At 40.2% G+C, this 22,804-nt stretch overlaps 2 protein-coding genes across 3 annotated transcripts in view; one reads left to right on the top strand and one right to left on the bottom strand.

Annotated features, from left to right (window-relative positions):
• Nucleotides 1–3,395, bottom strand: part of LOC119722734 (src substrate cortactin-like) — a 23,751-nt gene extending 20,356 nt beyond the window's left edge. The window contains exon 1 of the mRNA XM_038193028.1: nucleotides 3,264–3,395. The gene's annotated coding sequence lies outside the window, so the exon portion shown is untranslated. The remainder of the gene's footprint in view (nucleotides 1–3,263) is intronic.
• LOC119722736 (beta-parvin-like) overlaps nucleotides 1–22,804 on the top strand; it is a 26,908-nt gene extending 4,104 nt beyond the window's left edge. The window contains exons 1-13 of one of the 2 annotated variants that reach the window (XM_038193031.1): nucleotides 3,522–3,620; nucleotides 4,877–4,960; nucleotides 8,525–8,595; nucleotides 9,431–9,533; nucleotides 10,649–10,792; nucleotides 11,497–11,612; nucleotides 13,093–13,151; nucleotides 13,725–13,744; nucleotides 14,068–14,129; nucleotides 14,850–14,918; nucleotides 15,959–16,060; nucleotides 16,757–16,829; nucleotides 22,293–22,804. In XM_038193031.1, the coding sequence (XP_038048959.1) occupies nucleotide 3,620; nucleotides 4,877–4,960; nucleotides 8,525–8,595; nucleotides 9,431–9,533; nucleotides 10,649–10,792; nucleotides 11,497–11,612; nucleotides 13,093–13,151; nucleotides 13,725–13,744; nucleotides 14,068–14,129; nucleotides 14,850–14,918; nucleotides 15,959–16,060; nucleotides 16,757–16,829; nucleotides 22,293–22,369 (981 nt within the window). In that variant the 5' untranslated portion in view covers nucleotides 3,522–3,619 and the 3' untranslated portion in view covers nucleotides 22,370–22,804. Of the gene's footprint in view, nucleotides 1–3,521; nucleotides 3,621–4,876; nucleotides 4,961–8,524; nucleotides 8,596–9,430; nucleotides 9,534–10,648; nucleotides 10,793–11,496; nucleotides 11,613–13,092; nucleotides 13,152–13,724; nucleotides 13,745–14,067; nucleotides 14,130–14,849; nucleotides 14,919–15,958; nucleotides 16,061–16,756; nucleotides 16,830–22,292 lie in introns of those variants that run through there. The other variant, XM_038193030.1, reaches the window with a different exon arrangement.

The following is a 22,804-nucleotide window of genomic DNA, read 5'->3' as shown; positions in this document are numbered from 1 at the left end:
TTTTGTGCCAGTTGTAGGCCCTACATTGTGTACATGTACATGTACAAGTGTATTTATGTTGATCCTGAACGCCAGTACATGTACATGTACATGAAGGCTACATGTACATATTGAAATGTGTACTCATATACATGTAATGTAAACCTTCCTCTTTGTACTAATGTCAATATTTATCAATGGCTTTCACCTTGAAATCGGAGAAATGCATTCATGTAGACTCTGAGATGTACTGTAACAAGTTTCACAATGTGACAGCCTTCACAATGAATTCCACCAAAGTTTTATACAAAAAGTTGTGTTTGTTTTTGTCTCACCTGGATTTTGTTCAGGAAATGCAATCACAATGTCTGTATGTTTATTTTGTACATGGATAGTGTACATGTACCGGTAAGTACATGTTGTATATTTGGTTAAAGTTTCAAGGAATTGGTCTCATTTCAAAAGTTGAAGTCCACTTCGAACCAAACTTAAATCTTAGATGCAACATGGGAACCTTCATATGATAATGATGTCGAAGGTCACATACCAAGGTCGAAGGTCATCTGAGGTCAAGTTGTAAAATGGACTGAAAATGTACAATTGGTGTCATTTCAAAAGTTGAAGTCCAATTGGAACCAAACTTGGGTCATAGATGCAACATGGGAACCTTTACATGATAATGAATTAATGATGTCAAAGGTCATGTACCAAGGTCAAAGGTCACTCTTTAAATATAATTGTGCGGTTTCGAGAACCATCTTGTTTGTGTTTTGATTTTGAAATTGACACCGAAACCCATTTTTAAATGCATTTTGTTTTTAACATGTTTACAAGGAACTTTCCTAAAAACCTCCTTAAAGTTTGGAGTTTAACAGTTGCAGCAACGAATTCAATGCAGTTCTTTTATCAAATTAGGAATACAAATCACTACCAAACAGATATCAAAATGTTTAATAACATGTTTACTTTAAATTGTATCCTTCCCTGCCCATAAAAACAACATGGAATACCGGCCAACAGTGCATAAATTATAATTCCTGGTCACTTGTGATGCTACATGCATGTAGCAGGATAGGCCAACATGTGTATTCCATACCCTGCATCTGTGAATCACATTGACTCATAAATTCCTACGATAGTTTGGCTGATACTGTACTGCCAGTCATCGTCAATGGTCTGACTCTCAGTAATGATTAGCTGGTGTTATGTACCGGTAGCTCAAATTGATACTTTGCATCCCTTTACCTCGGGCACCGGTTGAGCGCGTGCCATCGAGATGTGTCAAATTCGGATAAATCAGTGTGGCTGGGTGTGACCTTTATTAAAAAATGAAATTACTCTACATTTTTTTAAACATCAAATTTTGAAGGAAAAAAGATGTTTAAATCTCGATCTTGAAATCAATATGATTTTCTCTTGGGCATCATATGCTGAACATGTAAAAAGTAGCAATGCTGGTCTCTACCATCACTGCTTATGGTACCCATTGATACTCCTGGCTGGAGAGAGTCAATTGTAGTAAAGTGTCTTGCCCAAGGACATTTGTAAGCTTCATGTTCCCCATCAGGGTTCGCACCCATGTACTGTGTCACACATGAGGCTGAGGCCACAACCATTGGATCACGGAACATGTGCATGTACACATGTACGTGTTCTACATAACCCCCGAGGACCAACACACAAAGGGAGAACAACAGATCCTTTCAGTCCTCGGGAGTTGGGTCTTTTGTTGGAAACGGTCCTCTGTAGTAAGTTTGTGTGCTTAGTCTATGGGAGAGTGTTATATTACTGGGACAAAGGGAAACACAAAGAATTGTCCTCGAGAGTATAGTAAAACACGACTGTATGTAATGTACGGGCATGTACATTATGTATGTGTACACATGTATACAATGTAACGTTATCTGGTGATCGAGCATTCAATCATTCTCCTCTCTCCCCCCCCCCCCCCCCCCCCCCCCCCCCCCCCCCCCCCCCCTTTAACCATCTGGCATGGTCGCAAAACCTCTCACTAATTTATCTTGGTTTCAAACTTCCCGGAATTACATGCACAGGGTGGTCCAAAAAAAGTGTACACTTTTTCAGACGCAGTATTTCTCTGAATTGGGGAGACATGTTAAAATTGTTTTTAAGATAGTCCTAAACTATAGCATTTTTGTTGTATATGGTGAACACGGTGTTGAAAATACAGCCTAAATCAAGAAATGGCGGTCATTTACAGAAAAGTCTTCAAAAACTATTTTGTCCACACGCAAGTCTATGGTCAATACAATAGCACTGCATGCACAAAGAACTGCAATTATGTAAATTAGGTCTACATCTGACTCAGCCATCGGTTCCTTACACAAGTTCTTCTTTAATAGCCAGAAAAGGAGAGTTGGGGGAGACCTAGACTGGTTCCCGGTCCATCCACTGCGTATTTCCAATGATCCAAAGTTATTGAGGGTGGGGATTAGTCTGGTAGATCACCACAAGTTAAATTTGAATGTATTCGCGCGCCGACGACGCCTGACGCTCACACGATGACGCTGTGGCTAATAGCTTTGGCACATTCACTGTATTCAGGAAGTTGTGCGTACTTCGCATGCGAACCAGTACCGTATACGCACAAGCCGTGTGTCCCGTCCACGGGCCTCAAAAGTGGTAAAAACACGCCCTCTTTTGTTGGCGCACGGAACCCATAGATTTGGACAGTCTAGTTTGTGACCACTTCTTTGTAAATGGCCGCTATTTCTGAACTTAAGCTTTATTTTCAACGCTGTTTTCACCACGTTCATTAACATGTACTACCAAGATCTTGTAGTTTAGGAATATCTGAAAACAATTTCAACACGTCTCCCCAATTTGGAGAAATCTGTCTCTGAAAAAAGTGTAAACTTTTTTTGGGAAAAAACTCTGTACAGTGCCTACCAGTTGAGAGGACATCTGGTTGTCATCATGTCTTCATGACTCATGATCTACATGTAGAAATTCAGCATTTATCAAAAAGATCCACTGTGGTCTGACCCGTGTGACATTTTTCATATTGCACCTTCTCACAATCGGCTGAGAACTATCAGCGAGATTGTAAGTAATGCCAACAGTAGGTTGGGCTGAAAATCAGGGATCATGTGAGAAAACTTTTCACGTACATTGTAGGCACAATTCTTCACAGACTGTACGTATTGGTGGTTTTGCATACATCCACACAAAGTTTCTCTATTCACTACATGTTCAGTGAAAACATTAACAAAGAAACAGTTATGTTTACATACAGAGAAATGTTACACAAGTTGTATACGTACCCACAGAAGAATTCCAGCACGGTTTGACATGCAGTGACACACAAAATGTCGTGTAGTAACTCTATACAAATTTGATTCTCCTGATGAGGTTGCAAATTCCCAAAGCTTCCTGAATGCAGACCACTTTCCTGTTGAACACTGTACACTACAATTACCTGTTTACTCAATATCCCAGCACACACTGTAAAAGTATTTTACTTTCACCATACCACATGATGCAGTTTCACTTCCTTCCTCCCCACTTCCTTGTGTAGATAGCATAAAATTAAAACAATTGCACGCCCATTGTTTTTCCTACTGGTGTACGTATCTCTATCAGACTTTTCAAATCAGCACCATCGTCCCCTGGTGAAGCTAGTAAGTTTTTCCTATTATGTCTAATTCTCAATTTTGTTCTGTTGAGTTTGAGATTTATATGTAGACCATGGTTTTCTTTCGGCCAATAGTACATAGATGTACACGATGCGTACTTACATGTACATACATGTATGTCCAGCTGAAGTTAAAGGATGTAGGACTTTACTAACAATGTACATATATGTACCCTTGACATTCAATGTGTAAATCGGCCAGCATTGTTCACTATTTTCACTGACTCCTAACCCCAATTTTCCCTTATCCTACCCCCACGAGTTTTGGTATATTAATGTTTTGGACCACGAGCAATCAATCTAGCCTATTTGCGACACTAAAAATTGTGCCTCTAAATAGGAGCTGTGACATGAGGGAGACATTGAAATGTCTCTCTAATGTCCGGTGTCTCGCTAAGGTATAACGTATGACGAAAAAAATGTCTCCTTAAGGGTACATTAACAGGAATAAACTTAAGCGGTACCTCACCGTTTTAAAGGGAAAATTCAACATTTGGAAACATCGAAAAATAAAATGACCAGGTTTTTACGAAATACCTTACAGGATGTTGGCACATGACAGTCTCAAGCATCCTGTAAAATTATGGCACCTGGTGTGAAGTCATTTTCAAGAAAATGGTATTTTTGTATACATTTCCAACGGTGGTCGGCCAACAACTGTTGGAAAAACCTAACTATTTTTCAACTACTGCTCCAACTTCACCCTTTTTTTTTTCAGTCCAAACTTTGTTTGCTATTTGGTTCCATGTTCATGAACGGGTGCAGGCCAGCTAGACTGGTTCCCTTACCTTACAATTTTCAGGCATCTATGAATTGATACATTTTATCTGTAGTGGAGTCAAGGAACCAGACTACTTGAACATTTTTGTTTTTCTGGGTTTTTCCAGCATTTTCGAACACAAAACTTCAAACATGTCAGTGTAACAATAATTTGATCTATTATACTAACCCCTCAAATAGTTCATTTCTGAAAATAAAAGCATAAGCCAATGATGTACATTCCCTTTAAACATCACGTTTATAATTGTTCCTTTTACATTAGTATAAATCTCAGTCAAGAATTATAAAACGACAAAACGTTGATACTTTTTTCTTGGGGTGCTTGTAGTTTTGGGGTACATGTGCACGTATGTACTTCAAAATTCTGTACTCAATCATAACGGAGCTGCATATTGTGATATGTGTGTGTTCTCATAGATGAACTTGTGTCTAATTTTGATTCATGTGTCGTTTCATCCACAGTGAATGACCTTAACATTGATGGCAAGAATGCCCTGGAAGCACCAACCAGCCCGGTGGAGCTCACCCCTGACAACTTTGTCCTTGGTAAGTGCAGTGTGGGGGGAAAAATATATGCTACGTTTGCTTTGCACATTTTAGATACCTTTACAGGGGATTTAGTCCTGACAAAGTTTACGGTTAAGGCATTGATAGTGACCATATAGTGTGTTCAGTGGCCAGAAGCAGTAAGAACTGAGATTGTTTAAGGGGAAGCGGCATTTTTAAACTTTTGGCAATGCATGAAAACTATACATTGTTTTTTCAAATCAATTTTTGTATTTCAGGCCTACTTTAGGGTCGTGCCCTAAAATTAGGGTAGGTCGGGTAACCGGAAGCAGAAGTTGTTTTCTTTTTTGGCTTAAAACCCTAACTCCCTAGGCCTTTTTGCTAGGATGTAGCCTCAATCCTGCAAAATCCTCCAATTGGCCTCATGGAAAAATAGCATATAGCCTCAATCCTGCAAATTCCTCCGCTATTTCTTGAATATGGTCCATGGAGGGGTGACCACTGCCTGAATCCTGCAAAATCCTCCGGCTATGACTGTCAATAGGCTGAGGCAGAGGCAGTGACATCCTGGAGCAGTGCGGAGGATGTCAAGTATAATCAAGGACTAAATTTATGCACGGCTGAGCATAAACAACACAAGGTCCAGCCCAAGACCTTGACACAGTGCGTACTCCGAAATCAGCAACCCACTTTTGCCATGTAGCCTCAATCCTGCAAATTCCTCCAATTTGCAAAAAGGATTTTGGAGGATTCAGGGCGGTTAGGGTTAATTAATTAAAGGGTTATCTGAAAGGGTTGTCTTCAAGGGCTAAGTTTTGGCTAATTCACAAAAGAGCATTTTTCATGTTTTGCGTTCCATGTTTTTGAGTAGGTCTGGAATTGAAATTGGAATGTATGATGTACGTAGATGTTGTCTTGGTACCTGCACTGCATGTTCGTACATACATTTTACTTGTACACCCCGTCGCCCATTGAGGCCCAAATTTTCAAACTAGTGACAATATGAAAACAAAACCTCACTCATTTCAAATGGTAAGCATCACTTGTACTGAGCACATACAAATGTACGTGTGCATGATCTTGTTGTAAATCACATCCCTACCCTTCGGGCCCAGGCACTCTCAGTTGACAGACTCAATATTGAAGACACTGCGTGACCCGGTCTCTAGCAGGGATTAAGGGATAAGACTGCTATAAGGGCGGGTATGATTTAAAAGCCACGTCGTGCGCCGGGGAAGGCTTTCCTTGTTGGCTTACGGCTGTCGAGCTGTGATGATTGTGAGGGTTGGCAGGGCAAAGGGGGGTGATCCTAAGCTGGGATCACCGTATCGAAACTGGCAAAAAATCCTGGAATTATGGTTAGGGACCACGACCGCTGGAATCATTTGTCCAAGTCTGTTCTGCAATAGTGGTGTGTATTTACGGGTAGTACGGGTACTGGGCGTGGGCGACTGGTGAATTTAAATAGTCGTGACTAGTTGTGATAAAAAGTCCCAACTAGTCGACTAGCGGCGACTAGTAGCATATTATTTATTTATCCAGTAGTACCTCTGGTCAATGGACCTTTTTACTAATAGATTCAAATTTATGTGTGCAAGCGCATAAATGGGCCTTGGGGCTATACTTGGGGCAAGAAGCGAAAGCGGTCCATGGAAAATGTACGGGGTACAAACATTCTGGTCATTTTCTCTCAATTTCTTCAGGATTTTTCTGCTTCTGTACAGCGTAGGCCTACGTACGTCTTCGTGTGAAACCACATCGCTCGCTACACGTGCACCATTATTATATGTACATGTACAATGGGGCATACAGTGTGTTGGTGCAGTCACACTGTAACTGTCAGCGCATGCTACATTTAAAACAAGCAATCTTCATAGACTGTGTAGTCATTTTGGATAAGTTACAGTGCAGCGCGATACGAATACTAAGTTAAGGGGCAAAGATCTGTAGTTGTAGCGCAACTGCTAGTCGCAGCATCGATGAATGACTAGTCATACCAGTAGCATAACGACTAGTAGCGGCATAACCACTACTCGACTATTGAGTAATTGATAGTCGTGACTACCAATGCCTTGGTGACTAGTAACTTAGCATCTAGTCCGACTAGTCGCACTAGTCGTACATACATGCCTACCGGGTACCGGGAAGTAAAACACGGGTACCCGGGTACCTGTAAAAGAAACCTGACCCCAAAATCCGGAAGTTGCCTAAAGGGCTTTATAGCTTTACGGTGTAAACTACAACTTTTGTGAGCATCATCTGTCGCGCTTTAAAATGCACATAAACATGAAATCTGTTTTGGTGTTCCATGTAGCCTGGTTTTCATTTTGAAAATGCCCCACAAATGACATTCAAAAGCTTTCTGTTTCATTGTCTGAGAAGTAACTAAGTAATTTGTAAAGTTGGTTACGGGTACCCGATCCCATAATCAACCGGTTCCTGACATCAGCGGTCGGGTGCTTGGGTACCTGGTTGCGATGCGCACCCCTACTCTGGAATGGTCCTTGTCAAGGAGAAGCATTCACATGAAGGAATGTATTACTTGTCAATAATTTATTACATGAGGTCAAGGTTGCCACAACTGAACTTACATTGTGTGTTTCAATTACTTGATACACTTAAAATGATACCAAAAGAATTCACAAGGGGGCCAGTGTGTACTTTCACACAAACACAAATGCCACATTGAGACAGCCCCTTTAAAGGGTTAAGTAAGGATTTACTTGCACATGAGAATTGGTATGACTTGCCAACTAGTAAATTAATGATCTGAGTTGCCATAATAGATTTGATTAATTTGATACCAAAAGAAGTCACAAGAGGGCCCACTTTTGAGCTACATTTTCGTTTGTTTAACGGAACCGTAATATACATGTACAACATTTGCTTTTGCTGTAATTATTCAGAAATGGATGGATTTGGAGGTTAGTATTTTATTTAGCAAATATTGTTACGCGGACCTGTTTAGAGTTTTGTGTTCATAGATGCTGTAAAAACCAAGAAAAAAATGCTGTTCTTGTAGTCTGGTTTCCTGACCCTACTTCAGACAAAATGGGGCAATTTATAGGCATCGGGGAATTGTCAAGTCAGGGAACCAGACCAGCTTGCTTACACCCGCTCATGGATGTGTAAGCGATTGCAAACAAAATGTGGACTAATTAAATTTGGTAAATTGAGGGCAGTATTTGAAAAAAGTCAGTTTTTTCCAACGATGGCCAGCTGACCATCATTGGAAATTGATACAAAAATTCTACTTTTCTTCAAAATGACCGCACACTAGGTGCCATGATTTCACAGGATGCTTGAGACTATTATTCACTTACAATCAAGTGAGGTATTTCCTAATAATTTGGTAGTTTTGTTTTTTGATGTTTGCAAATGTTGTACATGTATATTATTACCTTTAATCAAAATACCACATTGAGTTCTTCAGAAGTAAATGTTGCTTAACGGTTGTTTTTTCTGTGCTAAGCATTTCCTTGACATCAATACCAAGTTCTTCCTTTGAGGCTCGATAGTTAGCAGGAAATGGAATGTAAATAAACCCGTTGTGACCAATTTTATTGATGTGATTACTTTTATTGCTTTTATTTTTTTTTACAGAAAATGGAGAGGAGAGGTCGATGATTGAGCCAGATTCAAGAGAGGATGCCAAACTCAAGGAGCTCATTCAGGTAAGAAGACAGTCAGACACCGCTGTTTTCTTCATGTACTTTGAGACAAATAGCAAAGTTTAGAACCCCTTGTGTTGGGAGGTTTCCGAAGCAGTATAATGCATACATGCAGCAGCCATGCAGTTGTAGTCTTTGGCAGTCTTGTAGGACTACGTGTAGAGTCAAGGACTCCAACTCGAGTCTGTCTCAAGTCACAATTTAGGTGGCTGTGACTCGACTCGAGTCACAGCAGCAAAAAAAACTCAGACTCGGACTCAACCATCATGACTCAGACTTAGCGCTAATAATTCCAAGTTTCTTTTCCGAAAGTAACGTTTAGCTTTAAAGCAATGCTAAAGAATGTTAAGCTTCACTCTCCAGATGGTGTTGCAAATAATAATGTTTTTTATTAGATGCGTCCATCCCTACATGTTTCCTGTGACAGTCCATCACTTACATATCACATGTACATAGTATGTATGTGTTTCTATAAATTCCATGTACAGGGTGAGTAAAAAAAAAAAAACGCATCCCAAATGGCAGGACTGATTTTTGTATGAAGTTTTGCCTGTAGCACTTTCAAAATCTAGGATATGAAAGCCCAATCAATGAGCTTCCTTTTAGTACAAGAATCATTCATATCATTTCATAGATCCATTTCGAACAAATGTGACTCGGGACTCAAACTAAGACCTGAATCAAATGACGCATGACTTGGACCCGGAACGGACCCAAGCGACTCAAGGCTGCTGAACTTCTACACTGTCTTTTGGTCAAGTTGACCGTTGCAGACATTAACCACCATGCACCACTTGTGTACTGTCTGTTTAAAATTGATTGCATGTACGTTGATCAGGTTCTGATGGATTGGATCAATGAGGAGATGAAGGAGCAGAGGGTCATCGTCCGGGATCTAGAGGAGGACCTGTATGATGGTCAGATTCTTGGAAACCTCATAGGTGAGTGAGGGGAACCTCATCTATAGGTGAATTATGAATAGAAGTTACAGATGAGATGTACATGTAGGGAACCTCACACTGTAGGTTAGTGATGATAAGAATAAGGAACCTCACATGCGAATGATGAAAAGAAGGAAAGGATGAGATGTAGGGAACCTCACACTGTAGGTTAGTGATGATAAGAATAAGGAACCTCACAGGCGAGTGATGAAAAGTAGGAAATGATGAGATGTACGGAACCTCATACTGTAGGTTAGTGATGATAAGAATAAGGAACCTCACAGGCGAGTGATGAAAAGTAGGAAATGATGAGATGTAGGGAACCTCATACTGTAGGTTAGTGATGATAAGAATAAGGAACCTCACAGGCGAGTGATGAAAAGTAGGAAATGATGAGATGTAGGGAACCTCATACTGTAGGTTAGTGATGATAAGAATAAGGAACCTCACAGGCGAGTGATGAAAAGTAGGAAATGATGAGATGTAGGGAACCTCATACTGTAGGTTAGTGATGATAAGAATAAGGAACCTCACAGGCGAGTGATGAAAAGTAGGAAATGATGAGTGAAGGGAACCTCATTACTGTAGGTTAGTGATGATAAGAATAAGGAACCTCACAGGCGAGTGATGAAAAGAAAGAAAGGATGAGGTGTAGGGACCTCACACTGTACAATTCCGTTTGGACTCTGTTGGATTTAGCAGGGTAGTCCTGAGGAAGTACTAGGGGGTTAGGGTTAATTAAGGAATGAAAAAGGAAGGAAGCCTCATAGGAGAGTGGTGAAAAGGATAAGATAAAAGCAGTGCAGAAGATTGAGAAAATTGAAAGAGATGGGGCTGACTAATAAAATAAATAAGCCCCAAAATGACTGCAGGAAAACCTCATACGAGTTTGTTGAAAAGAACAAGTTGAAGAAAATTTAGATAGTTATGAAAAAAAAAATGAGAGGCAAACCCCATATCTTTTTGATGGAAACTCAGAAAGAAGAAACCACAACTAGTAAGCAACAGCAGTGAAACAGGTAACATATAAAGAAGAACCTCATAGTATTTGCAATAGGATAATGTTATAATTTGATGATGTTTGTGTCATTATTTTTTGTCCATAAATTCCAAAGAGAAACTAGCAGGAATCAGACTTGAGGTGCGGGAGGTGATGCAGTCGGAGGTCTTCCAGAAGCAGAAGCTACAGGTGGTGCTGGACACGGTCAACAAAATCATGAATCTTCCCCGATGGAACCAACAGAAGTGGAGTGTAGACGGTGAGTTTGCAAAACTCTGTCTGTTCGCAGATACAAGAATGGGCAGCTAAGACTTATTCCATTGATCTATACCCTAGCCCTCTTTTTGGGGGTGTAATTTAGTGCATGTCAGATTTTTTTTCAGATTTTAATCGAAAATCCAACTTTTTCAAGTTTATTTTTAAAATTCTGATATATCTGACGATCTCTTGCCCTTAAAAAGTCAGATTTTTAAAATGAAGTTTCAATAAATTTGATGAAAATGGCACCACGACATCTGTTTTGCAAGCGCAATTTTAATCTTATCTACCAGTCGTCAGTGCACAGATTGTGTGGTAGATGCACATAGGTAAGCCCAGATTGGAGTAGTTTACGGCTGGAAATAAGTTTAAGCACAGAGCTTGAAGGCTGTTGCACGTGGAGGTCGACTACAATAGAATCCACATGTTGCGCGATTTTTTGAGGTTTCAGATTTATTTGAACAAAATGCAATGCTTTAAAAATCACGATGACGATCTTGAGTATGGCGCAGAGAGCATAACTGATACATTTCACCTGCAGTTGTTGGAAGAGAAAGACGATAATGCCCAATTTTTCCCACATATGTTAGTGGAGTTTGGTTGGATCATGGACATGGATGAAAGCCAACTCTTATAAAAAAAATAATAATAATAAACTCTAGGCAACATATTCAGATAGTTAAAGTGTTCTTATTTTGTTTGCAGGTATTCATTCAAAGAACCTCATAGCAATCCTTCATCTCCTGGTGGCACTAGCGTTTCACTTCAAGGCACCAATTAGAATTCCTGAATATGTATCAGCGAAAGTTGTCGTCGTTCAGGTGGGCAAATTTACTTATACTCACATGTCATCTGGGTCCAATTTCATAGTGCTGCTAAGCACATGATTCTTTGCTAAAAGAGCCGCTATCTTTTTCAGTGGAGACCAGAAGCAGTAAGCACAGCAAAAAGCATGCTTACCTTAAGAGAAAAAAGTTACTTAACTCTTTCGCTACGGAATTTAATTTACCGATTTTTCCTTGGTTTGGACGTAATAAACCGCTGGAAATTCCGCCGTGTGTCGATGTGGACACCGCCATCTTGAAATGTCTCTCTGTAAACAAACTGCTCACAATAACGTGCAGCAGACCCCGGCGAGACGGAGAGCCGCTGGCAGCGGCTCAAACTAGGGTCAAAGGTTATACGATATAAATTATGTAGATAAGGCACACGTCATGGGGATACCCTGTTTATTCACAGCGACGTCACCGAGCAGCGGCTTGCCGTACGACATGTACAATTTTTGTTAGCTGCTGTCAGTGGCTTGCTGTAGCGAAGGAGTTAACTCTTTAGCACCTGGGCTTCATGGTAATATTACATTGTGTTTATTTACTGAAGAATCAATAAAATCATGGAGTGCTCGGGCAGTTTCAGGTGCTACAGTGACTAAATGGTTAAATCAGTGACGTGACATTAGAAATCTCAGTGTACACGCAATCATTGGCACATCCACACCATGAAATTGTGCTTAAGGTTAAGCACAATTTTCTGCTATAGTTAGCACAACTTTCCCCTAACTTCAACCCTAACCCCCTACAGTATTCTGGCTAGAAACGCAGCAACGTGCAACACTTGTCAAAATGACAAGCTTGATCAATGCAGCAAGATCCATTGGGTCAAAAGTCTCAAGGTCAACTGCCTCAGAGTCTGTGGTCACCAACTGCAGCAGGATACAACTGTGGCATTGTTCAATGGGACTAGCTGTCGTTGTCTCAGAATTGGCCGTTTGTGTACTGGTGTTGATAGCTCAATGCAGCAAGTCCCACAGACTTTCTACACCTGATGCACTGTGTTGCAGGGATTTGGGCGAAAGGGATATTAACCCTCCTATGCAATCATACATTCTGTGCCAAGTTGTCCTTGTAGTCAAAATCAATCAACTGACTGTATTCAACAGTTTTTAAAATTCCCAGCCTACATAAAGCAAGACTGACTGGCTGTGACTTTTTAAGTAACTTGATACAGCTATGCTTTGACCGGGGGTATTTGAAAAGCCAGCTGTGCCCACAACTTGCCTGCTTTGTCTGTTCGTGGTCTGTTGACTGAGTTTGACTAGTCACAGTGCTTGCTTGACATGTGATCTGACTGCTGGTGACTAGCCTGTGTTAAAAGTATAGCAGGGGAAGTGGATGGAACTTTTGAGGGGAAATGGGCTTGGCTATCCCTTCCAAAATCTACAAAATCTTCCAAAACCCCATGAAATTGGCGAGATCTGGCATATTATTAGGTTAATTTTTTTGGCACCGTTGTTTTTGTTTACAGAAAAAAGATAACTTGTTGGTCACCAACAGGGTCACAGAAGAAATCACGACAACGAACGAGTAAGTTGACCGTAAGGTTTTAAAAAAATTTAAAATGAGACTTTGCTTGTAGTTGTATATTATAGACACACTTTTGTATTATTGCTCTAGATGGCCATCACAGCACCACAATAAATGATCTTTGGGAAGATCAAGTCATTTTTCATTCACTGGTCTGTTTTAAAGTTGGTATCCCCATGATTTAAATGTAATATGACACTTGTTGCACATTGGGCGCAACATTGATGATGAATTTCAGGACTAGGCTGCATGGCTGTGTGTGTGTGTGTTGTGGATATCAACTTATATACATTTAATTCCGACTTTACACAAGTCTAAGCTGAATTAATTCAAAATTGTCCTAAAACTAAATTGTTTTTGTTATTTTAATCCGCAGGACCCCCCCCCCCCCCCCCAAAAAAAAGGAATTGAACATTGACTGACTTGGTGTTGTCCCCTACCAAATTTTAGGACAACAATGTAAAAGAAAAAAAATAAGATGATCATTTTCTAATTGTTTTGTGGCCTAAGTAGCACCGGTAACGATTCTAATTCAAAAATCTTTCTGGTTTTTTTTTCAATTCCAAACTACAGGGCAATTGGAGGAAGATTTGGTGAGTCTTTGCAAACTAAGATTTTTTGGTTGAAAATTCGTTTTTGGAGATTAGTTTACTTGCAAATGTTGGTGGACCCATTATGTGTAGAGACTTCAATGTCATACTCGACGCGAATGCGAATTTGTAACAACGCAATAAGTATTCACTCTATGAATTTGCGTAAGGGAACAAAATTCAAGTTCACTGCGCATTCACATTCGCGTGTTTACAAACCTGCCTTCAGACCAAAATTTGTGTTAAATATTCAAATTCTTTTATTTGCATAATTGCATAAATTACTGAATGCTTACCATGATTGTCTGAAATTTACTCTTCAACAGAGAGGGATGCGTTCGACACCCTGTTCGACCACGCGCCAGATAAACTTAATGTAGTAAAGAAGGTAAGTATTATTTGTTTCAATAAATTGCTATAGTAAATGATTACAGATTTTAAATCTAAAAGATTGAACGATGCAGTAGATATTGGAAGTAGTCTTAATTTCATTATCCCTAACTCCCTAGGTATTTTCGCTAGGATGCAACCTCAATCCTGCAAAATCCTCCAACTGCCTCCATGTAGAAATAGCATACAGCCTCAATCCTCCAAAATCATCTGTTATTTCTTGAATGTGGTCCTTGGAGGGGTGACCACTGCCTCAATCCTGCAAAATCCTCCAGCAATCACTGTCAATATGTTGAGGCAGAGCCAGTGACATCCTGGAGCAGTGCGGACGATTTCAAGTATAATCTAGGCCTAAATTTATGTACAACTGAGCATAAATAACACAAGGTCCGGCCTAAAACCTTTACACAGCACATGCTCAAATATCAGCTGCATGTTTTCGCCATGTAACCTCAGTCCTACAAAATCCATTTTTTTTGCAAAGAAAATTTGAAGGATTAGGGGGGTTAGGGTTAAAAAAGGACACAACCAGGAGTGGGCAAACAGAGAAAAGTAAAGAAAACAAATATTGATGGTTGCGGGGAAATTGATACATTCTGAACACAATTTACAAAACTACATCAAAAGTGAGAAAAAAATCAAACTTTCCGCAGTTAACCTCTACGCAATGTTGAGGTTCAAACCTTACTGATGCAGTTTTCTTGTCATTTCCAACCAGTCTCTCATCAGTTTTGCCAATAAACACCTCAACAAGATCAACCTGGAGGTAACGGATCTTGACAATCAGGTAAGACCAAGAACAAAAAAATATGCCCACTTGTCGCCGCCACTTTTACGACAGTTTTCGATGACATTATCATTTCATATGGGGTTGGCAGATTCACAGGTCGTAGCTAACAAACGCAAATATGTTTGCGTGACTTAAACACACCCCTAGTAAAAAAAAGTGGTCTGTCATGAGCCAATGTGGCCCATCAGGCCGGCGTTTATCTCCGGTTTCAGTAGCATGAAACAGACTGAGAATATTTCTACACCCCCTGGAGGGATGCTAGTCCATCGCAGGTTACTCCCCAGCTAATGCTGGTACTCATTTGTACTCGTGGGTGGAGAGAGGCAAGTGGAGGTGAAGTGGCTTGCCCAAGGACACAACATATGACCAGCAGCTGGATTTGAACCCCTGACCCTCTGATCATGAGTCACGAACCCTAAACACTACGCCACACCCCCCATGCTTGGCATGTTCACAGGTCATAGCTAACAAACGCAAATATGTTTGCGTGACTTAAACGCACCCCTAGTAAAAAAAAAATGAAATCTATCATGAGCCAATGTGGCCCATCAGACCAGTGTTTATCTCCGGTTTCAGTAGCGTGAAACGACTGAGAATATTTCTATTCCCCCTGGACGGGGTGCTAGTCCATCGCAGGTTACTCCCCAGCTAATGCCAGTACCCATTTATACTCCTGGGTGGAGAGAGGCAAGTGGAGGTGAAGTGGCTTGCCCAAGGACACAACATGGCCAGCAGCTGGATTCGAACCCTGACCCTCTGATCATGAGTCACAAACCCCATCCACTTGGCCACACCCCCCACGCTTAGCAGGTTCACAGGTCGTAGCTAACGTGCAAATTTGTTCTTGTTACTTAAACACACCCCTAGTGTGTTCTTCTAAAAAGATGCTGTGGGATTATGCATATTCATCTGAATTATGCATATTCATATGAAACTCTGTGCTCTGCGCTACACCTGCACCAACTAGTCCGCACATGCAGCATATCCTACTTCTTAACATAATATAAAAGTTCCCTCATATTTTATGTTCTTCCCAGTTTCACGATGGAGTCTACTTCATCTTGTTAATGGGCCTCCTAGAAGGCTACTATGTACCCCTCTACCACTACCATGTTACGCCAACACTCTTTGAAGAAAAGGTATGAAAAATACATTTCTTTGTTTTTCCCTTACATGTAAGGATGAGATTTGCCAGGAATTTTCCTGATTTCAGGATTTTTTGTTAGGATTTTTCCTGATTTCCGGATATTTTTTCAAAATTTTTCCTGATTTCATGATTTTTTTAGGATTTTTCCTGATTTCAGGATTTTGTCAGGATATTTCCTGATTTCACGATTTTTTTGTCAGGATTTTTCATGATTTCAGAATTTTTTGTTAGGATTTTTCCCGATTTCAGTATTTTTTGTCAGGATTTTTCCTGATTTCCGGATATTTTGTCAAGATTTATTGGTCAGGATTTTTCCTGAATTCAGGATTTTTTGTCAGGATTTTTCCTGAATTCAGGATTTTTTGTCAGGATATTTCCTGATTTCAGGATTTTTTGTCAGGATTTTTCATGATTTCAGGATTTTTTGTTAGGATTTTTCCTGATTACAGTATTTTTTGTCAAGATTTTTCTGATTTTAGGATTTTTTGTCAAGATTTTTCGGATTTCAAGATTTTTAACGAAACCATTGTCATTGTAAAATATAGAATTTCTGAGTTTTTACCGTAAAGGTGTTTTAACTTGTAAAAGTTTATATTGCATGAAAGAAAGGGATATTTTAAGGGGTGCCAACACCATGGCAAGAAATACTGAGGAAAAAAATCAAGATATTTTCTGTTTTTCTCCTCAGGTTCACAATGTATCATTTGCCCTCGACCTCATGGATGACGCTGGACTACCGAAAGCGAAAGCAAGAGCAGAGGGTGAGTGGGAAACAAAGTATATTCACAGACCACACAACATTAAACTGAAACATGTTTTTTTTTCTGCTTACGTACAGGACAGGCTGTTCATTGAAAGTGTATGTATTGAGCTGTCAAGCGCCTTTGTATTTTCATCAACTATTTTCACTTTTCTAAGCTTTTACATGACTTATTTTCCTGTAAATACTAGAGTTTTCCAATCCTCTTTAACACCTATTTGAATTCTTGCCTCTGAAAAGACTAGTGTTAAAAATAAACACTGCAAAAAAAGAAAGTCCACACTCATTGGGGGGGTCATTATTTTGAATCTGATCGTCTTATGATGGTGTCATTTATACAGACCTTTGGGCAATGTTGTCAGCTACATTTTGTTACCCCGTTTGCTACCAAAGACTGTAACTGTAAGATTGACAACGGTTTATGAAAAATGATGCAGTTGGAAAAGTTGCAAATATATAGATTACGCGAGGACAATTTGCTAAGCGTAACCACACATGCCCGTAATTAGTCCCTATCGACTGCACAGTGCCCGAACAAAGCGCGGGTAATTCAATTCACGCACGTGCTCCCATGCATGCAAGCACTGTGCGATCGGTATCTCCTGCCGTTCGTTTCGGGCAGTGTGACATTGTCACACAGCAATTTCCACTTGTGTAATCTTTAAATTTCCACCTTTTCAAACTGCTTCATTTTTCATAAACCGTTGTCAATGTTGGACGATTTGCAGTCTTTGGTAGTAGACAGGGTATCAAAATGTAGCTAACAACATTCCCCATAGGTCTGTATAAATGACGTCGTCATAAGACGATCAGATTCAAAATTATAAAAAAAATATAGGTAGAATAACAAGTAATTTTCAACATGTTTAAAATGGTTACCATTGCTTGTTATTCAACCTATATTTTTTCAAAGAACAAATCTGCGATGGCCCTTTAGCCAAATATCTTTCTCATGACATACTCCGACTGTGTGCCAAATGCCATGCTTGTATCATCAAAGGCACAATCCCATCACCCATCTGCCGTCCTATAGAAGTAATACGTAGGCAGGGCGGTTTGGGGCAGTAGAGTGATCGATTAGTTACTCACTTGACCACTACTATTACAGGGATTGGCTAGCCATTTCAAATCTCGTAGCACAGTGGGTACTGCATGACAGCATTCTATTCTGTTTTTCCTTTTTTTTTGCATTCATATCATGAAGAAAGTTTTAGTCTTTTTACAACATGTACGTTCCTTCCTCTAGATGTGGCCCAGTGTCACCTGAAATCCATCCTTCGCCTTCTTTACGTCATCTTCCTCAAATATAAACAGGGAGACAACAACAAAATCTGATGACTTTTGGACAGGTTTCTCTTCTTAATCCTTCGCATCGTTTCATTTGCCTGGGTTTTTCTTTTACAATCTAACACTTTACGTCTTGCCTTTGACTTCAAAATGCCACTCCCCTCCCCCCCTCCCCCCCCTTTCACTTTAACAACCGGTTCAGCCTGGAAGGAGAGAATGCTTCAAGAGTACAACTTGCATTTGCATCCACACGTTTTCTTTTCTTTCCTCTTGTGTTAATATAAAGTTTGGACACTCACATGCTTGTGCATCCTTTTTTGGTTCTATTCAAGACAAGTTTTGATATTGTATTGTTTATGCTGATGAGTTGTTCAGTTTGAAGACCAATTTGCCTGGTAGTTCTGACGTGGTATTTATGCATGGATTGCGTTGAGATACAAATGTTTATAATAAAGGCTAGGGCTGTTCCAAATATCCGAATATTCGAATATTTGATCATCAACCGAATATTCGGATGGCTTTTACTGGTTCAAATATGCTAACTGTGCTTCTGCACAAAAATAAACAAGTTTGATTTTTTCATTTGCATGTGCACACATCAAGGTTTTGATGATTTTCATTCCGAGGTAATGGGCTGTATACTGGCAAAGGTATAAAAGATGCAAGTGCAATTAAAGAACAAAACTTTGTTCTGAACTCAAGTATAAATTCAGAAAGCATTATGTTTTACAGAGTTTTTGTTGTTCCATTATTTTTTGGGGGGGGCACAAAGCGTATCTTTATTATCTTTTTGATCGTTTTTAAAATTGCCGATTGCAGATTCAGTTACCATTGCCTCCAAGGACTTATGTACATACAACTGTTAGTTTATCTGGAGGAACGAATCATCAACTCTCGGTGTGCACATACACGTATGCAGTGATATTGTTTGTGGCTGTATTCTAGAATTGTAGACCACTAGAATTCTAGAATACTTTCACGTTCTTTTAGAAAATAAAAATATTGTTTTTCACAACAACACAGTGGTATTATAACTGCAGCTTGAGCGCTTGACGGAAATTGGTTTACCAGGTTATTGTGGTCACATCCCATAAAATGAGTTTTAGGGACAGTACTTTACAGCGGCGTAGCCAGGGTTCTCATTCTAGGGGGCGGTTTTTTTGGGGGGGGGGGCTTGAGGTTACAATGGAGGGGCACCCAAAAAATTTAATCCGTGCTGAAAGGTAGACAGGTTTTTTTCATCGGACACCCGCGCTCCGTAAAATCAAAGAGGTGGGGGGGGGGGGGGAGTGGACACCATCTTCCCACGGGGGCGCTGTTCAAAACGTATATATCATGGCTACATTAGACAATAACTACAGCTTTTCACTTTCCAAGGGACCTTACAATAAACAGCCACTCGCGCAAAAAAAAGAGTTTGGGTAAAAAATACGCACAAAATCGCGGGAAAAAAAGGGATTTTATGTTCTTCCAGCTAATCATGGTAACTCATAATGGCTGTGCTTTTCTCTGGATGCCAAATTTCCAGTGGGGGGGTGACTGGGGGTGTGAACTTTTTATGGGGGTGTGCACCCCCCCCCCCCCCCCCTCCCCCAGCTACTCCGCTGGTCCTTAAAAAAAATTTAAAGAGCTGTCACTGAAAGAACATGCTCTGATCTTGGTTTTGATATTTCTATCAGTTTGACACCTTGATATATGCAGATGTGCCAATTACTCCAGAGTAGCTTGGATGACTTCTAACTCATTTTGTCTGGTTTGGTCATGAATGCCTGCTGGAAGCATTTACACAAGTATGACTACAATTTGCGTTTGGGCTCAGTGTTTAAACCGTCATTCATAAATACCTCAGACAGTTTAGCTATTCCTATTGGTCGAGAGCCCGTCACGTGGCCGGTCTTAAACGGATGATAAAGACATGGCTAGCTGGTCTTAAACACTTTTCCAGTGTCACATAAAATGTGGACTCCTAAAAATCCAGTGCCTCTTACCGTTTTATTGGTTGAACGTTCACAGTCCTCACGTAGGCATGCGCAACACTACTAGCGAGTCAGAATTTTATAGTTCTAAATTCAAAACGCAACGCCCCAGGTGCGTTCTGCGCGACATCGCGCAGAACATGCTACGCGCGCGTCAATCTCCATAAAAGGGTTGTTTACATCTTACTTGCCAGCTGAACATTCCATTATTTTGCTAGAGGGATGTTTCAAAAAGCATGAAGTGAACTTGTTAACAAAATCAGGATTTTTTGAACGAATTGTTTGATCTTTTTTTACCGAAAAGGTATTTATGAATGGGAATAAATGTGTGCTCGGTCGGTATTTATCACTCTGTTTAATACCACTTAGAGTCTGGGTGCTGATAATTACCCTCGCCTCCGGCTCGGGTAATTATCAGCACCCAGACTCTAAGTGGTATTAAACAGAGTGATAAAAACCTCCGGAGCACACATTTATTCCCTTATTAGCTCACAACTCTGGCAAGTTTTGTTCTGGAGTCTGTTGGCTGTAGTCTGGGGAGGCACGATGGCGTAACCGTCCAGCTGGGACCAGATTTGGTGGTGTCAAAGTGATCACGTGGTTTAGTGATCGCTTCGGTATCATCACTCTTGTCCTGTGCAATACTTGTTACTCATGAATACATTTACAGGTAGTAAATTGCGTCAAGAATCTCTCACTGATCCATGTGACCGGGCCTACATCTGGGTACCGGAAATCAGTGTCGCTAGATTGTAGTCGGCAAAGTGTATATAGCACCGTGCACAGAAGGTAGTAGGCGAGTCTGTGGTGGATGGCAAAAATTGTGAGAAAACCGCTGAGCCAAAACCTAGTGTTGGGTGGGCATGATTATGATAATCGCTGTTGAAGTCAATATTACTTTGACTGTAACCTTTCATCGACTCCACTTTAGTTAGGGTTTGACCATAAGGGACCAAGCAATCAAGGTTACCTGCATCATTGGTCATCAGCTAATCCAGTTTAGTCAAGGTTTGACAAGTTTGACTATTAGGGACCAACCGATCAAGGTTACCTGCATCATTGGTTATCAGCTAATCCAGTTTAGTCAGGGTTTGATTAGTTTGACCATTAGGGACCAACCGATCAAGGTTACCTGCATCATTGGTTATCAGCTAATCCAGTTTAGTCAGGGTTTGATTAGTTTGACCATTAGGGACCAACCCATCAAGGTTAGTTGCATCATTGGTTATCAGCTAATCCAGTTTAGTCAGGGTTTGACTAGTTTGACCATGAGGGACCGACAAGGTTAGTTGCATCATTGGTTATCAGCTATCAACTAATCCAGTTTAGTCAGGGTTTGACTAGTTTGACCATGAGGGACTGACTGATCTAGGTTACCTACATCATTGGTTATCAGCTAATCCAGTTTAGTCAGGGTTTGACAGGTTTGACTGTTAGGGACCAACCCATCAAGGGTAGTTGCATCATTGGTTATCAGCTATCAACTAATCCAGTTTAGTCAGGGTTTGACTTGTTTGTCCGTGAGGGACCAACCGATCAAGACAAGTTGCGTCATTGGTTATCAGTTAGTATGTCCATCAGAATGTACATGTATACCAGTGAACCAGGACAGAATGATTTGAATGAAGTTTTAACACACACGTAGTTCAAGTTTAGCTCGTTTGCACTTTATCACTTGTGTATGGCTACAAGTTCCATTTATCAAACTTGTTCTGGAATGCTAGGTTTGATGAATGCATTGCACACAGCACTGCAGAGTTCTGCATAAAGGCCTGTTCATACTTCATGCGGTTGTGAATGCGATGCAAATTTGACGTCACAAAGCATTCGCCGCGAAATTTGCCGCGAAATTCGCCGGAGTTGAAATGTGTTTAACTTTTACGAATTCGCAGTGCAAAAACTTGCCCTGACGTCACAAGTTTGCGTTCGCTTTCGCGCCGAGTGTGAACCGGCCTTAATATCCGTAGTTTTTAGCTGTAAGCAGACAGCGTTCCGGAAAAGTCTTTGAGTCCACTGTAGGCATATGGCAGTCATTTTATGTGGCGATTTTTCATAGTTAGATCGACCTGTGTATAAATTCTGCGTTACATCGTCTGTACGGTAATCTTGTCAACACCATTGGGAAACGATAATGTAAAACCAAAATTTGATTATTATTCATGAGGCTAATTAATATTCATATGTTTTCCACCAATCAACAGACGTAGTCAACCTGGATCTGAAGTCAACAATGCGAGTCCTGTACAACATATTCACCAAGTACAAGCATCTGACATAGGGCAGGACGAGGGCGCTCTCTCTCCTTAGCAACAATGACAACTCACTCTTGCCTGACACTAGAGGGCGACTGCCATTACTGTAAAGTACAACATTATTATCATTTTGTATAAAACAACTGTTAAGTCAATCCTGTATTTAGTATTGTACCTTGGGTATTATTTTTCTAGCCGTTAGCAATCTTATTTAAATATACTAATAAAAAGATAAAAATTTGAGTTTTTTCATGTTAAAAGAAAATTGTAAAAAAAAAAAGTAGTAATTGCTAACACACAGCTAGCACAACATGATGAACATAGTTTTTTTAATAATATTTCAAGAAAAAAATGTGGATTTTGTTCTACTTGGAATTTTAGTTTAATACATTTATAGACATTACGCAGCTGTTTCTAGCCCACCCCTAAACGTCAGTTTTTGTTTGATCTCAACCCTACTT

Source organism: Patiria miniata, unplaced genomic scaffold (genome assembly GCF_015706575.1).
Source record: "Patiria miniata isolate m_02_andy unplaced genomic scaffold, ASM1570657v1 HiC_scaffold_16, whole genome shotgun sequence".
NCBI classification, from domain to species: domain Eukaryota; kingdom Metazoa; phylum Echinodermata; class Asteroidea; order Valvatida; family Asterinidae; genus Patiria; species Patiria miniata.
Note: the sequence above shows the minus strand (reverse complement) of the source record. Positions and strands in the feature narration are given on the sequence as shown.